The sequence below is a fragment of the Sus scrofa genome, chromosome 6 (assembly GCF_000003025.6).
Source record: "Sus scrofa isolate TJ Tabasco breed Duroc chromosome 6, Sscrofa11.1, whole genome shotgun sequence".
NCBI classification, from domain to species: Eukaryota; Metazoa; Chordata; class Mammalia; order Artiodactyla; family Suidae; genus Sus; species Sus scrofa.
Window position 1 is genome coordinate 11,344,999 of NC_010448.4, and position 17,726 is coordinate 11,362,724.

At 41.2% G+C, this 17,726-nt stretch overlaps 1 protein-coding gene across 3 annotated transcripts in view; it reads right to left on the reverse strand.

The window, feature by feature from the left end:
- CNTNAP4 (contactin associated protein like 4) overlaps positions 1-17,726 on the reverse strand; it is a 273,095-nt gene that overhangs the window by 28,465 nt on the left and 226,904 nt on the right. For all 3 annotated transcript variants that reach the window (XM_021097085.1, XM_021097086.1, XM_021097087.1), the window contains 2 exons: positions 9,729-9,899; positions 8,745-8,963 (listed from right to left, as the gene is read on the reverse strand). In XM_021097085.1, coding sequence (XP_020952744.1) covers positions 8,745-8,963; positions 9,729-9,899 — 390 coding nt within the window. The remainder of the gene's footprint in view (positions 1-8,744; positions 8,964-9,728; positions 9,900-17,726) is intronic.

A 17,726-nucleotide genomic window follows, 5' to 3' on the forward strand; every position in this document is an offset into this window, starting at 1 on the left:
CTTAATTAAAGATTCCAATGACTTTTCCAGGTTAGAGTATGTCCAATTAAAATGAGTTGCAGTTTGATTAATTGATTCTGGATGTTTCTGCTGAGTTATTATGTTTGGAACCGTCTACCAATTAATTTTCTATCAATTTACCTGCCACACTCTATCAGATATAATGGATTTCGGAACTTCACAAACACTGAGTAGTTTGTGAAACAAATGCCCCACCTTTCTATGTGGATGAATACACCTGAATCTGTTCACTTGTGCAACAGAATGGGGACACTGCATATACCACTGTATACGGGGACAGGATACTGGGTGCCGAGCAGAGACTGGGGCCAATGCTTTTACCGCGTTCATAGTCCCAGGAAGTGAGACTACGTGACAGATGCTACTGTCACAGAATACAAGCTGCCTCTTTCCTACGCCAATTTTCCACGCCTCTTGTGGCAAGAAGACCTTTCGTTTTTTAATGGCAAATGATTCATGTGCTGCGCTTGAATATTATTGAGGATTAGCTGGGAACAACGGCGTTATTTGCCCAGGGGCCGTAGAGGAAAAAAGAAATCAAGATCCCTGCACTTCTTCCACCAATTCCAAGTTACAGAAGCCTGTCTGGGAGCGTACAGGGACTGGCCGTGGAGCGCCCTGTGCAGAAGAAGGCAGGGGAGGCCCTGGCGGTGATCAACTGGGGGTAGGACGTGAGTGGGCATGGGGGGCGGGGGGGCCCAGGACCAAGTCAAGGGAGTGATGAGGAAAGCAGTCTGCTGTGCATCACCTACAGCATCGTCAGTCCGGTCCTGCCCAGCCGTCCCCGAGACACGAGAGAAGATGCAGCCTTGCAGAAATGATGGTATTCATTACTGTTGAGCGCTACAGGACTAGGAGACAAGCTATAATTTTTTTTTTTTTTCTTATGGCCACACTTGCAGCATACGGATGTCACTGAATCTGAGCTGCAGCTGTGACCTACGTGGCAGGTGTGGCAACACCGGATCCTTTAACACACTGAGCTGGCCAGGGACGGAACCTGTGCCTCTGCAGCCACCTGAGTTGCTGTAGATGGACTCTTAACCACCTGCACCACAGCAGGAACTCTAACAAGCTATAACTCTGCCCTGAAATGCCCCTCGCTGAGCAAAGCCCTGGGAGGCCAGAAAGAGGAGAAAGTTCTTCCTCATGGTCAAAGAACTATCAAGTTGAAAGAGGCAGCTGGTGTAGGCACCCGTGGCGTGGAGAGAAGGTCCAGTCACTTTTCTCTGAATCAGTCAGTGGTTAGCATGTGTCCTGGTGGTAGTAGCAGCAGGTAAGGTGTGTACTCTGACTTAAGGCCACAGTGCCATCTGGCTGGCTGGTTTGACCATACAGAGGCCTGTTTTCAAGAAATGAAATATGGGTGGTATTTGTTACATCCTCTGATCTCAAGGGATCCTATTTGAGTTCTGATTTTAGTCACTCTGATTGGCTTGCTGGACATGGAAAAGTATACTGGGAGCATCACTGGCTAATCATGAAAAAGACACCTCAGGGAGGGGAGAAGAGGATGATTGATGACATGACATAGATATGATATGACTACTTTAAACAGAAACATAACTTGTGTCGCAGTGTACCTTCGTAACGGGGGATCGTACTTATGACCTCAAAAGAAAATTAGTCTCCAATGAAAATCATTCAAAGTTCTTTGGCATTCTCTTCCTGTAACTACCCTTTAGCCTATCAAAAACAAACTAAGGAGTTCCCAAGTGGCTCAGTGGGTAAGGATCCAGCATAGTCACTGCTGAGGCTCAGGTTTACAGCTGTAGTGTGGGCTTGATTCCTGGCCCAGGAACGTCCACACGCCAAGGCACAGCCAAAACAAACAAACAAACAAAAACCCGAAAGCAAAAAGAAAACACATCTGGAATCTGTTATAATCAGGAACTTTGGCTCATCAAAAGACATCATACGCAATTTGAAAATGCAATCCATACAGAGAAAGAAAGATGCCTGTAGCAAATTTATCTGAAAAGGACTCATCCGAAATACATAAAGAATTCCTACAATTTTTTTTTTAAAGAGGACAACCATGCAGAAAATGGGCAACAGATCTAAATAGCCGCTTCATAAAGGAGGGTACCCAAATGGTGAACAGAAATGTGGCTCTGACCCCTGATGCTTGGCATGTATATCTCCTATGAGCCAGGAATTCCACTCCCAGGTACACGCCCAAGAGAAATGCAAGCTTACATTCACCAAACAATAGAGCCCAAGGATGTCTGTGTAACATGAAACTGTGAAAGGACACAAATGCCTATTCCCAGGAAATAAATATATACTTGCAGTGGTACTGGCAGTGTCCTAGAAGTTCCCCAGGTGATCTGTTGAATGTGTAACTAGATGGAAAAGAAGACTTCAGAGCTTCCATACGCTTAGACGTCAACATTAACCTGTGTGTATGGCATTTAGAAATTGTTTGCTCTAGCTGCTCAAGAAATCTTTGCAGATGTGATGCAATTCAAATGCAATGCAAATGACTTGTGAGTCTGTGTCAGAGTCCTGCCTTCGCCTTCAGGTCCCAGTCCCAAATTATTGAAATGAAGTGCGCCCCATTTGAAAAACCTGTCAGTGAAAGAATTTAGGCTGCTCACAAAAATTGCAGAGCTGGTTGAATGAAAATCAATGCAAGGCTAATTTAAGACGCTTCTAAGAAAAATGCTGAGTTTACAAACCAAAATAGAAAATGACCACTGTCACATTTCAGCTTAAAAAAAAAAAAGATTGATTCTTTTCTCTGCATCATTTCCGTGGTTGGAGAATGTCTGTGGGTGTTTAATCACCGCAGCAACTCTTGACATTGAGTCCTCAGTGTTTACAAGGTCAAGGGCATGTGTTTAATACACCAACCAGCATCGTGCTACTAAATTTGTTTCTTAAGGTAAGGAATAGGAGAAGTCCCTCTGAATAGGACTAGTTAATTGAGAAATGTCATAAATCACACACATATGAAAAAGGACAAAGTGAAGGAATGTGAAAAGGTTGCTGAAGACACAGTGCCATAATTAAGAATAAAGGTGGAGAAAGATGGGCTACTAGGAGGAAAATCATCATTTTTAGACTGAAAAGCAATGTGATGGCTGAGAAAACCTGGGCATGGGAAGACATTCACAGCATTGACGCTACTGTTTCTCATCTGACTATCGTATTGCATTAATGTTCACCTTCCATACAAGGATTTTTGTTCATTATTTTATTACGCCTTCACTTTACATGCTGTCCTATGGTTTAGATTAGTTGACTACAATTGTGCTAATATTTGGAACTAAAGAGAATATTAAATTCATCTGTTTTATGATTCTGGGGTATAGGCTAACACTAGTTGAACCTCTGGAACTATCTATCATTTCCTTATTCCAATTTCAATTGTCATATATAATTGTTGCCCAGCTGAATCACATTTTTAATCATGGTTTCTATTTATTTCTGCTGATGGTGCTCAGAAGTTAAGGCATTAGTCTTGCCTCCGAGTTTCATTCTGAGATGTGAACACATTTTATGATGGATTGTTAGGGGAGAAGTGAAGCAAGCAATGGAGAAAACACACTGGGTTCTTTCATGTTATATTATGCAGTGGTCACTTCCTAGAGAGCTCTGAAAACTTTCATCTCAAAAATATGCATCGTCAATAAATAGCATCAGTGTGGGTCTGGCTATGGTGGCACAGGGAGCATGAGAATATAATTTAAATAAAAATGAACATACATTATCTACTTCCTAGAACAATGACTAAAGACAAAAATAAACAAATGCCACCTAATTATAATTAAAAGTTTTTGCATAGCAAAGGAAACCATAAACAAAGACAAAAAAGACAACCTACAGAACTGGAGAAAATATTTGCAAATGAAGCAAGTGACAAGAGATTAATCTCTAAAAAATACAAATACCACCTACAGCTCAAGATCAAACAAACCAATCGAAAAATGGGCAGAAGATCTAAATAGACATTTCTGCAAAGAAGACATACAGATGGCCAAAAAACACATGAGAAGATGCTCAACATCACTCATCATTAGAGACATGCAAATCAAAACCACTATGAGGTACCACTTTACACCAGCCAGAAAGGCCATCATCAAAGAGTCTACAAATAATAAATACTGGAGAGGTATGGAGAAAAGGGAACCCTCTAACACTGTTAGTGGGAATGTACACTGGTGCAACCACTATGGAAAACAGTATGGAGGTTCCTTAAAAAACTAAAAACAGAACTACCACATGATCCAGCAATCCCACTCCTGGGCATCTGGCCAGAGAAAACCATAATTGGAAGAGATACACGCACCCGAAAGTTAACTGCAGCACTATTTACAATAGCCAAGACATGAAAGCAACCTAAGTGTCCATCAGCAGAGGAATGGATAAAGGAGATGGGGTACACAGATACACCGGCCTTACTCAGCCATAAAAAGTAATGAAATAATGCCATTTTCAGCAACATGGATGGGCCTAGAAACTATTTTATCAAGTTAAGTCAGACAGTGAAAGACAAACATCATATGATATTACATTTATGCAGAATCTAAAAAAAAAAAAAGATACACATTAACTTTTTTGCAGAACAGAAACAGACTCACAGACTTTGAAAAACTTGTGGTTATCAAAGAGGACAGGAGGGAGGGTGGGAGGGATGAACTAGGGGTTTGGGATTGGCAGGTACACACTGAAATCTATGGAATGATTGGCCCACAGGGACCTGCTGTTCAGCACAGAAAACTCTTCCCAATATTCTGGGATAATCTATGTGAGAAAAGAATCCGAGAGAGAATGGATATGTATGGCTGGATCACTTTGTTGTACGGCAGAAATTATCACAGCCTTGTAAATTAACTATACTTCAGTAAAACTTAAAAAAAAAACCAAAAACCCTCCAAATGAACATATGTTAAAACATCTTCAGTGGTTGACTCATAGGTAAAAGTGTTAAAGATAGTAGTAACTCAAATGAATTTTTACATTATCAAAACTTCTACGGTTTCATGTTTATAGTACTATAAAATAATTTTATTTGGTATTTGAAATATTATTATAATCATCATCACCATCATCTTCATTAGTGTGTGAATTTAAATGGTTTTATTAGGAGAAAAAAGTGACATGGAAAACTAGAGCCTTACTCTTTGCAATTACATTCATCTCATTCATTTGTCCTGAAACCCAAATACAAATGATAGTCGTTATGCACACTTGAAAATACTGATTAGTCATAATTATTTTTAATGTGGATGGGTGAACTACAAATTAAACTCTTGAACTTCTAAGTAAGGGAAATGAAATTGCCCTTTAAAACTTTAACCAGAAAATCAATTCTATTGGATTAAAGCACAGAGTCCCCGTCACCCACGGCGTCACCGGCCCCGAGAGCAGACTTCCCCAATGGTTTAAAACTTGGAGAAACAGTTTCTAAGAACCTATAAACAAAGCAGCTTGACTTCCCCGTGGGAATGTGATGATGGGGCAGGTGGAATCTTGCTGAAGGAGAAGATGGGGGTGGGATATTTTCCCCTGGACTATGAAGAATAATTGGGGGCCTTTTCCAGCCCGGTAATAGCACGGATTATAGGATATGCTCTAGATTGTGGGGCCAGAGTACAGCTTTAATTGCCCTGTAAGTTAGGATAGAGGAAGAAAACAAGAAAAGATGGCTTCAGGTGAAAGTAAAGACCATGATACGATGTGAGAAGCCCAGAGACCTTGCTGAAGGATATTAGCAGGAGTGAGTAGAAAGACACTAAGAGCAACGGCCAACGCAGCAGCAGGCTGTGCACATCTTCACCTGAAATATGTCCCATCATCATCTCCCCTCTGCAGGTGCCTCCACATCCTCTCACGGGGCCAAAGGCGTGGCCTGCTTCCAGGAAGATGCCCTCCCTCCATCTTCCTCGGAGCAGCGCGCGAGAACGTGGAAACGATAAATGAGTCCCTGACACTCGTCTGATCCCTGAGAATAAAATCCGACTCCTCACCACGGCCTTCCCAGGCCCAGCACACAACTCGCCCTTGCTTGCCACTGTCCTGGCTGATTCGCTCTTCAGCCACCGCGACTCGCCCCTTAACTCCCTGCGGCTCATTCCCACCGCCTGGAACTCTCCGCAGTGGGACGTCCACAGGGGTCCCTCTTCTGCTTCATTTGGCCTCTGCTCAAAAGTAAGGTCCTCAGAGCGGACTTCTGTGAGCACCCTACTTGAAATAGAAGCCCCCTCACCCCCAGGCCCACCAAGCCAAACTGCTGTCGGAGGCCTTACCCTACTTTTTATTTCATTGTATTTATCATCTGAAATTATACATATATAATATATATACACACATACATATGCATGTATCCATGTGTGTGTATGTGTGTATATATATATATATATATGGTATATAATTTAAAAATTTTATTTGCTCATATTTTTTACTTTTATTGGCAGAGTTTTCTCTCTTCCGCTGAAATGTACTCTCAGGAAGGCAGAGAATCACTTTTGGTCTTAGGTCGTGCTACATTAAACTAGCTGGAATTATTACTTTTTTTTTAACACAGTTTTTCACCCACTTTGTTCTAACTCAGCATAACTTTAAAATTATACTTTAAATTCCATTGAATCTTCCTACAAGGAAAAGCTATTTATTTTCACCTAGAAATTAAAAAACATTTCAAAAAAAAAAAAACAAAACCCCAAACCAAAAAAAAATTCTGCTTTGTTGGATAGTAATGTTGTGACTTGACAAATTACTATTTTGTCTTGTATGTACTACTCTATTAACTTGGTTGGGGCCCTTTCCAAAGAAAGCTAAAGTCTCCTTGTGCAGAGGTAAAGATAAAAACAGAACCTTACGTGGCCTCTTGACAGCCAATGGCATGCCTCCGCTAAGGGTGTTTTTTTTAACCATGAGTCTGTCTTTTAAATTTATCACACTAATTGTTTCAATTTATGCAGACACTATGAGTACGAAGGAGGGAACCGTAAAACATGATTTTTATTAATAGGTTTATCCAGAGATCTTTCTCTCTGCCTCTCCTTTTGAATTTTCAATGACTTTGACTTGAACATAATAAAGACTTCAGTTTTCAAACTTACAAGTAACACAATCATCCTTGAATTTAACACACATGGGAGAGTCAAAAGCCTAACCAAATGCCTCCATAAAGATGAAATCTCTTAGATCTTTATTAAAATGATAACGCATGATCAATGGCAAAAGAATCAAGTCTGTTCTAACAAGTTTTTCTGTATCATAATAGTCCTTCTATCCATTACAACTACCTGAAATCAAATTAAAGCCAAGATTCGTATCAGACATAATATACAGTGACTCCAGTTCCATGAAGTTAAAATTCATACCAAGAATGAAAGGTCATGCACAGGCAAACTGCAGCAGATTTCACTGAAAAATTCGAGGACTGTTTCAGCCTTCTCAATTTCTAAGAATAGTAAGGCTATTTCCCAGATCCTGACAGATTTTAAATTGCCATACCCTTTGCTACGGCCATCTCTTATTTTTCTCTAACTCAAGAAATATCTATGTCCATTTCCTGACTGAGCTCCTAGCATGTTATTAGAAGAAAAGTTATATATTTCTTCTCATGTTTTCCTGATTATTTCCATACCCCTAAATAAGCTTCATCCTTGGCAGTGAGCGAGAATTAATAAAACAAGGCTGTTCAGCAACTGAAGCTGACATGGGGATCTGGTGGGTTTTGCTCTAGAACATAGCTTTTACAAATGCTTGAAATATAATTTCTGACAATTTAGAGTTTATACTGCTTCAGAGTGCTGCTGTGTCCTTATTTACAGTAAGACATACGAAAAGTGATCAAGTAAGAGAGAATTCCTTGAACGTCATGGTTGATAACTTCTGCAAAATAATTAGAAAAGATGCAAAGAAAAACAAACACACCCAGAAGGATTCCGATATCAAGTCTGTAAGTACCAAATTAATGTACTTGGAAATTAAAGGAACAACATTTGGATGGAAATATGAAGTAGATGATCAGAATATATCATAAAAATGGGCTGTGGGATGGAAATCCTGGGAAATTGGATTGTTAGGACCATTATACAACTACAGATGTGATAAATTCATTTGAGTAATTTAAAAAAAAATGGGCAAAAATAAGGATACCAGTAGAAAAACTGGTGAAACTGGTCACACCATGGATTCTACACACTCTCACGCTTTTTTTTTTTTTCTTTCTCCTGCTATTGGCCTGTTTTTGGCAGGGGTCACTGGTTGGCATCAGCTGGAATTCAACTTCCAGGGGAAGAGAGAGAGACATTTCCGATATCATACTAAAGTCACTAATGTTAAAAAACAAAACCAAACTGGAATAAATCACGCAATCTGTAATATTAAGAATGTTTAAGATACATTTATACAGTGCCATATGTAAATTATATCTCAATAAAACTGGAAGAAAAAGAATGCAGGTTTTGAAATTTGTCAAACACAAATTTGAATTTCATTTACTAGGTGGATTTCTGAAGGCAAGTCATTTCAACCCCCTGAACTTCCACAATCTCATCCATAAAATCGGAAAAATACCCATTTCACAGGTTGGTTATGAGGAAGTAATACCACATCTAGCACAGCCTGGGACATAGGTTCTCAATAAACAGTGGTTGGGTGGTGGTGTTTTCATTCTTATATAGCTGGTATGATCTGACTTGGGCCCATCTCTGTACTTACATCACACAATCAATGACAAAGCACCAAAAACAAGGACCACCTACCTACAAAGAGCTGACTGTTGAGCTGTAAGAGGACATGCCCATCGGCCGGAGCAGGCTGCCTCCTGGGCGAGAGCTGATCCACTTGCACAGACGCCTCCTTTATGTTCCTTTCAACCCGAACGTGGTGCCACTGGTTGTCGTTGAAGTGAGTGGGTGACTGCACTGAGATTTCAGAAGGCCCGTTTCCCACATCAAATGAAAACGTCACGACTGCAGGAGCTGGAAATATCAGACCCAAGGACTGTTCAAATTGGTCCCCATGATGGAGAGCCAAGTCTTTAATAAACTCAGGAAGAGCAAGCACCATGGTATTAAAAAAAAACAATAAGCAAATATGAAGATGCTGGTGCAGATTTTATGAAAGGAACCAAGGATGTTGTACAGAACAGATGTGGAATAAGACAGTAAAATGCATTTTTTTGGGGGGGGGGAGTGGATGCTAAGAAACTCACCCCCAGAGTTAATTTTTCATATTGATAAAAACTAAAGCTATTTAGCCAGGGCAAGAAAACTAGGTCATGTCTGGTAGTTTATATAAAAATAATTTTAACACTGATTGTAAGTTTAATTTCAAAAGCTTACATGTAATATACATTTCATATCAAAATGCAAACAGCAGTCCAAGAGGATATCAAAATAATACGATTGGTTGGTTGAATTACGTAATTTTGAAATTAACGGACAAGGTCAACTTTTCAAAATTTGTAATTTTTGAATTTGTAAGACTTCTTTTTTATAATATAGCCTTTTTATTTATCTATTTTTATTTGTAGGTTCGTGAGGATACTAATAATTTTTTCCAAATGACCACATGTTAAGTATTAAATAATTTTCTTGCAAAATTGTTACCTTAATATTACAGTTTTTCCCAAAAGGACACAATGAACAGATTCAGCTGAGTAAGTAGCAACAACAGTACTTTCAAATCTAAAGGATTTACAACTAAATAGAATCCCACAGACTTCTAAGGAAAAGAAAACTTACAGCGTAGCTCTATCCGGATATAGTCGGTAATCCCCAGGTTCTCTAAAAATACCCCAGATGAAGCTGTTGTCTTAAAAAAGAAAGACACATCTGCACTAAGTTCTCCGTGGAAAGTAGGAAAATGAAGGTATGAAGCCTCAGTATTGAAGGAAGCTGAATTCCAAAATAATCCTGTTTTTTTTTTTTTAAGGAAAAAAAATCAAAAAGAAAACAAATTCATAAAATAAATGACACAATTACATTTTCTATTTTTTTGCATTTTTATTTTAATTATTTACTTTTTGGCCACACCCGTGGCATGCGGAAATTCCCAGGCCAGGGATGAAATCCACACAGCAGCTGTGACCCGAGCTGCTGCAGCAACAATGCCAGATCCTTAACCTGCTTCTCCACGAGGGAACACTCATGTTGCATTTTTACATTAAATTATTGCTCATTTATACAAACCTGCGCTTCTTTTACTCTGGAAATTATAGAGTATACAAGACATGAAGACATGACAGAGATTTCACAAAGATTGAAATCCTGGATTCCTTCCACCATAAGAGAGCTGCTGCAGAAATGATCTGAATGCCATATTTCACATTAAAACAAAGAAAAAAAAGCCTTCAGCCTAAATGCCAAAGGTTGTGATAAAGTCCTGCAAAACGGTAATAGACAAATTTTTAACAACTTGAAATTTTAAACACGCATATTGCTTTGAATAACAAACTCTAAGGAAGTTCAGAGTGTTTTTTATTCTCGCACTTCTTTTTTTTTTTTTTTTTTTTTTTTTTTTTGTCTTTTTGCTATTTCTTGGGCCGCTCCCGCGGCATATGGAGGTTCCCAGGCTAGGGGTTGAATCGGAGCTGTAGCCACCGGCCTATACCAGAACCACAGCAAGGCGGGATCCGAGCCGTGTCTGCAACCTACACCACAGCTCACGGCAACGCCGGATCCTTAACCCACTGAGCAAGGGCAGGGACCGAACCCGCAACCTCATGGTTCCTAGTCGGATTCGTTAACCACTGCGCCACGACGGGAACTCCTATTCTAGCACTTCTAACGCACACACCTCACAGAGTTACACCCTCCTGCACTGTTTTCATGGATGGGCTTTGCGATTTTCTACACCAAGACTGGCAGTCAAAATATCCTCATCCAATTAAAGATCAAGACACTGCTTCCTCTGCGCTATGTTGATATTCTCATGAAAATGCTCTTTTTGTTCAAAATTATCTTTTGTTTTGCTTATAATAGTGACGTGGACAGGAGGAAAGTTGTCCTCAAAAAGTTTTAAAATGCTCAAGATAAGGATGAAATGTTTAAAAATGGGGATGTAGGAGTTCCCGTCATGGCTCAGTAGTTAATGAACCTGACTAGCAACCATGAGGATGTAGGTTCCATCCCTGGCCTCCCTCAGTGGGTTGGGGATCCGGTGTTGCCGTGAGCTGTGGTGTAGGTTGCAGATGCAGCTCGGATCCTACATTGCTGTGGCTGAGGTGTAGGCCAGCAGCTACAGCTCCCGTTTGACTCCTAGCCTGGGAACCTCCATATGTGTCAGGTGTGGCCCTGAAAACACACAAAAAATAAAATAAAATAAAAAATAAAAATAAAAAATGGGGTATAAAGTGAGATATCTGCCAAAAATTATGTGGACTATAATGTTAATTATAAGTTCTATCCAAATACAACCTTTAACTTTACTTTTCCATTCATTTTTTGGTTATATCTACAACTTTCTCGTTGAAGAGAATTGTGGGTCTTAGATAGCAGGAAGTATGGAAAATAAAATATCAATGCAGCGCATGAAGTGACAGGAATGAAATCCACCAGATATGTGTGGTTGATGAGAAGCATTCTCAGAGAAACGAACTAGGCATTGCAGCTGCCACCCGCAAGTTCTCAACATCAAAAATAAATATACATCTTGAGTTTTAAGCAACTGTCTTCATACACACTCACAACACTGAATAAAACTCTCCTTCCTGGAAGAAAGGCGTATTGATCCTTTGGAGTCAGAACACAGTAATTTCGAAACAACAGTCTGCTATGTTAGCCCAGAACAGATACCTAATTAGAGTTCAAAGTCACAAACTTGGAGTTTCCGGTGTGGCTCAGCAATAACAAACCCACTGAGTATCTATGAGGATGACGGTTCCATCTCTGGCCTCGCCCAGTGTGTTGAGGATCCGGTGTTGCCATGAGCTGCGGTGTAAGTTGCAGACACAGATCGGCTCCGGTGTTGCTGTGGCCTAAGCTAGAAGCTGCAGCTGCGATTCGACCTCTAGCCTGGGAACTTCCATGTGCTGCAAGGGCAGCCCTAAAAAACAAACAAACAAAAAAAGTCACACTTGACTTGGCTTCTATCTGCTCCTTAGATTTTCATTTATTTTCTGTAAATTCTGGATCCAAACAAACAGTGCTTATATCTATTTTACTTTTTCTATTTTTCCTACGGACCTGATTCAATCAATTCTCAGCTCTTAAGTGCACAATTTTAGAGCGGACTTTATTCTGCTGAGAGCTTTTTTTTTCCCCTACAGCCAAAAGGAACGCTTTTTTTTCTGAGTATGTCCAAAGTTGTCCTTATTGCCATTTTACAGCTCTTTCTATGCCTTGACACTTTGATCTCTAGGAAAGAGAGCACGAAAATGCAAATACCAAGTCAGGGGCAATAACGCATTAGTATTCTTAAAAGTTCTCACCTGACCTATTTTTTAGAAGAAATTATATGTCTTTCGGTTGAAAACGTATGAACATTAAAGCTGTTAACTGTAAATTATAGAATATTATTAAATCGTTCTCATTTGGACTGATTACTAAGAGGAACACTTCAAATGACTTCAAGGTCTAAATTCGATAATATTACCCTAAGAACATAATATTCCATTTGTTTCGTTTTTGTATCACAACTAACCCAATAAAGCATCACGTAAGGGGCTTCAGGGATCTGGGTGAAACAGAGGAACAATTGTTTGAATTGCTGCTATTTTTACAATGAATGCTTCTACAGTAATTAAAACGATTGATTACCTTAGGTAGCTTAACACTCTCACACCTATAGTACCTAGTTTGTCTAGTTAGCAAGTCTTATTTTACAGACTCAAGTAATATTTTTAACATGAAGAACATTTTACTGAATTTAGAAATTGCTGCTAATTCACAACAATTATAAAGAAAATGAAGGCCAATGCTTCCATGATCAAATAATGCTGACACACGACAGCACAGCCCTTCACAGACTGTGCTAAGAAGCATCCAGGAGGATCTGGGCTGCCTGGGAAAAGGAGGAGCAAGAAAGAGGAGGAGAGCAGAGCCCAGCAGGTGGGTACCAGCCAGAAGGGGCAGGTCTTTCGAAGAGAGGATTTCATGGCTAAGGAGGTTTTTTTTTCTTTTTTGGTCTTTTTGCTATTTCTTGGGCCGCTTCTGCAGCATATGGAGGTTCCCAGGCTAGGGGTCCAATCGGAGCTGTAGCCACCGGCCTACACCAGAGCCACAGCAACGCGGGATTTGAGCCGCGTCTGCGACCTACACCACAGGGATCGAACTCGCAACCTCATGGTTCCTAGTCGGATTCGTTAACCACTGCGCCACGACGGGAACTCCCGGCTAAGGAGGTTTAAAAACCCCTAAGCTCAAGTTCCCATTGTGGCTCAGCGGTAACCCAACTAGTATCCCTGAGGACTTGGGTTTGATCCCTGGCCTCCCTCAGTGGGTTAAGGATCTGGCATTGCCAGGAGCTGTGGTGTATATCACAGACATGGCTCAGATCCTGCCTTGGCGTGGCTGTGGTATAGGCTGGCAGCTGCAGCCCTGATTTGACGCCTAGCCTAGGAACTTCCATCTGCTGTGTGTGCGGCCCTAAAAATCAAAATAATAATAATAATAACAATTATAATAAAAATCCCTAAGCTGCACCGAGAGCTGACCTGAATGTAATCACTTGCTCTACGAATGCTTTTTATCATCCCAACAAAAACAAATCATGATGTATTGTTCTAATTAATTAATTAGTTAATAAGTACAAGGTAATCGATAATTAATATATTCTCAATTAAATTCAATATAGGGTGTTAAAGATTCAGAAACATTCCTCTTCGGATGTCATCTATTAACTTTCCTGAACTCAAAGCAAACTACGATGAATAACATAGTTTTTCACATAGAAAAGGAAGGTATACTACATATTTAATTCCATACATAAAGTAAAAAAGTTTTTCGAGTTCCCTTCATGGAGCAGCAGAAGCGAATCCGACTAGAATCCAGGGTTTGATCCCTGGCCTCTCTCAGTGGGTTAAGGATCTGGTGGTGCTGTGGCTGTGGCACAGGCCAGCAGCTGTAGCTCTGATTTGACCCCTAGTCTGGGAACTTCCACAGAGTTTTTCACATATAAAAGGAAGAAAGGAAGGAAGACGTATTTAACTCCATATACAAAGTAAAAAGAGCCCAAATAGGAAAATTAACTTCATAGCATATTAAGATTATCAGTAACGTTTAAAATATCTGTGTTGCTAAAGTATTGTTTATATCACTTAACTAGTGATGATTCTCCTTTTAAAAGCAACAGACTTACATAGACAGAAAGTAGATTCGTTGGCTGAGAAGATGGGGCAATTGAAAAATGACAGGGGCTAAGAGGTGGGAGTTCTTTTGAGGGCAATGAAAATGTTCGAAAGTTGATTACGGCCGATGTTACCTAATGCTATGAGGACACAAAAAGTCACTGAATAATTCACTTTACATGGGCGAGCTGCATGGTATGCGAATTCTATCTCAATAAAGATGTTTACAAAAAGGACAGTTTTCAAAAAAGACGGTGTTTTTTTAAGACCTTTTACTTGTAAAATCAAAATGCATCTGACAGGCTACCACTACCTTTCCTTCTAATTGTAAACCACTTATATGAGGTATGCTTGACATATAAAAATCTGTACATATTTAGTGTATACAACCTGATGAGTTTGTAACACTAGCTCTCTCCCCTCCCCTTTTTTTTGCTTTTCTTTTAGGACCGCACCTGTGGCATATGGAGGTTCCCAGGCTAGGGGTCGAATTGGCGCTACAGCTGCTGGCCTACCCCACAGCCACAGCAAGACGGGATCCGAGCCACATCTGTGACCTACACCACAGCTCCCAACACTGGTGGATCCCTGATGCTCTGAGCCTGAGTGAGGCCAGGGCGAGAACCTGCATCCTCATGGATGCCAGTCATATTTCTTTCCGCTGCACCATGATGGGACTCGCAACACTACCGCTCTTAAAAGTGAATAAAATAAAGTGAAATACAGAAATGCCAAGGCAGCCAATAAGGCTGCTGTGAACATCCATGTACAGGTTTTTGCATGAATGTTAGTTCTCAGTTCTCTAGACCTCAGGTCCCTGGGTCGGATGAGAGCTGTACGCATATTTTTTACGAAATGGCAATGTTTTCCAGAGTGGCCAACCATATCGTTTTACTTTCCCATGAGCACGTGCAAGCAGTCAGTTTTTCTGCATTCTGGCTAGAATTCTGTGCTAGAATTTTTTTTTTTCTTTTTCCAGGGCCAGTCCTACGGCATATGGAGGTTCCCAGGCTAGGGGTCTAATTGGAGCTGTAGCCGCCGACCTACACCAGAGCCACATTCTTGCCAGATCTGAGCCACGTCTGCAACCTACACCACAGCTCACGGCAACGCTGGATCGTCGGCCCACTGAGCAAGGCCAGGGATCGAACCCGCAACCTCATGGTTCCTAGTCTGATTCATTAACCACTGCGCCACGACGGGAACTCCTAGAATATATTTTTTTTTTTTTGTCTTTTGTCTTTTTGTTGTTGTTGTTGCTATTTCTTGGGCCGCTCCCGCGGCATATGGAGGTTCCCAGGCTAGGGGTCCAATCGGAGCTGTAGCCACTGGCCTACGCCAGAGCCACAGCAACGCGGGATCCGAGCCGCGTCTGCAACCTACACCACAGCTCACGGCAACGCCGGATCCTTAGCCCACTGAGCACGGGCAGGGACCGAACCCGCAACCTCATGGTTCCTAGTCAGATTCGTTAACCACTGCGCCACGACGGGAACTCCTAGAATATTTTTTTTAATGGCAGCCATTCTGAAAGGTGTGCAGTGCTATCTCATGGTGATTTTAATATGCATTTGCCCAGTGGTTAATGGATTTGAGTGTTTTTTCGTATGTTTAACTGCCAAGTGTATTCTTCACTTGTCGAAATCCCTCTTTCTGTTGTTTACCCACTGTGTGCCTGGCTTGCAGGTGGCTGCCTTCTCACTGTGACCTCACAGGGCCTTTCCTCTGTGCACAGGTGGAGACAGGGCTCTCTGGTGTCTCTTCATCTTCTTATAAGGACGTGAATCCAACCAGATTAGGGCCCCACCCTTCTGATACCATCTAACTTAAAATTATCTCCTGAAAGACCCCACTGCGGGGGTTAGAGTAGAGCTTCAAGTTTTGGGGGTGGTGAAACTATTCAGTTCATAACATCCATATTTTACCTGGACTGCTGCTGCTTTTTTCCTTGCTGAATTTTGAGAGGTCTTCATATATTCTAGACACTAGTCCTTTGTCAATTCTCAGCCCTCATCTTAACCTGTCAGCAATAATTAATGGTTGATCGTCCCCCTCTCTTTTGAAACATTTTCTTCATTTGGAGTCCAGGATACCAACTCTCTTTTGCCTTTCTCATTCTCGGTATAATCCTCAGTTTGCTTTCTTCTTCTTCAGCTCCTCATCCTACCACCGTGGGAATGCCCCAAGGCCCTGTCATCACACTACCCCACCCATAATAACTCCTGCCAGTCCATTTTGTGGCTTTAAACATGTTGATGCCTTAACAAATGCACGGCTGAAGCCTGGAACTCTCAAACTAACAACTCCACATCTCAATCTGAATGTCTAATAGCATCTCAACTTTCAGATGTTCAGCAGTGGAATTCTTTATATTCCTCTGCAACTCCTGCACCCCAGCGGCCGTCTTCTCTATAGCAATGAATCCCAGTTCTGTGCCTCTAATGGACGGTCGGACCAAACGCCTTGGTATCATTCTTGACTTCTTTTTGCCGTCTACATCAACCCATCTGCAAATGGGACTGCTTCTCTTTTTGAACTGTACACACGAGCATCACTGTGCCCATGGCTCAAGCCAACATAATCCCTCAGCCGTGGGTGATGTGGTCTCATAAACAGTCTCCTTCCTTCAGCCTGACCCTGTTCCGGCTCATTCAAGCCTAAGTGAGAGCACACAGCTCCTCTGCTCACAACTCCCTACTGTGTTCTATTCTGATTCAGGTAGAAGAAGAAAGACCTTTCAAAACCCTTCCACGATCTGACCACCAGGTTCCGCCCTCACGCATGCCATTCTCCCCTCTGCACATTCTGCTCCAAACACATGGACGGTGTTGCTGCTCCATCAGTGTATCAGCTACGGTCCCATCTCTGTGCAGGTACTCTGGCTTTTCCCGCTGGGTAAAGCACACCTTCGCAGTTCTCCACGTGCCCTTGCTCTCTTATTTCCTTCAGGTTTTTATTCAAATGCCACCTTTTTAGTGGGCACCTCCTAGCCATCCTATTTTAAATATCTGATCCCACCTCATTCCTGCCTCAGCTCTAGTGCCTTCACCCTACACACTAGTGTCTGTCATTCCATGTATTTCACTTATTTGTTGTCTCTCTCCCCTCCCACCAAGAGAACTTGAGCTCCAAGAAAGTAGATAGTATTTTCTATTTATTTTTGTCTACTTTGTTCCCTTCTCTCTCTCACCCTCGCTCTCTTTTTCTCTCTCTTCCTGTCACTTTCAACGTGGGGAAGAAAGTACAATGAATGGGCTCAATAAGTATTTCCTGTAGGCAATGCTAAGATTCGCTTTGTCATGGGAGCAATCAGAAAGCTTAGCGTCATCACTCCCAGTGTGGTGATATCATATGTATCCCACAAATATACTCAGATCTTTTGGTAAACAAGGGGAAAAAGGGAGGTCAAGAGAGAAGAAATAAAAGAGAGAAGACAGGAAAAAGAAGACGAAGA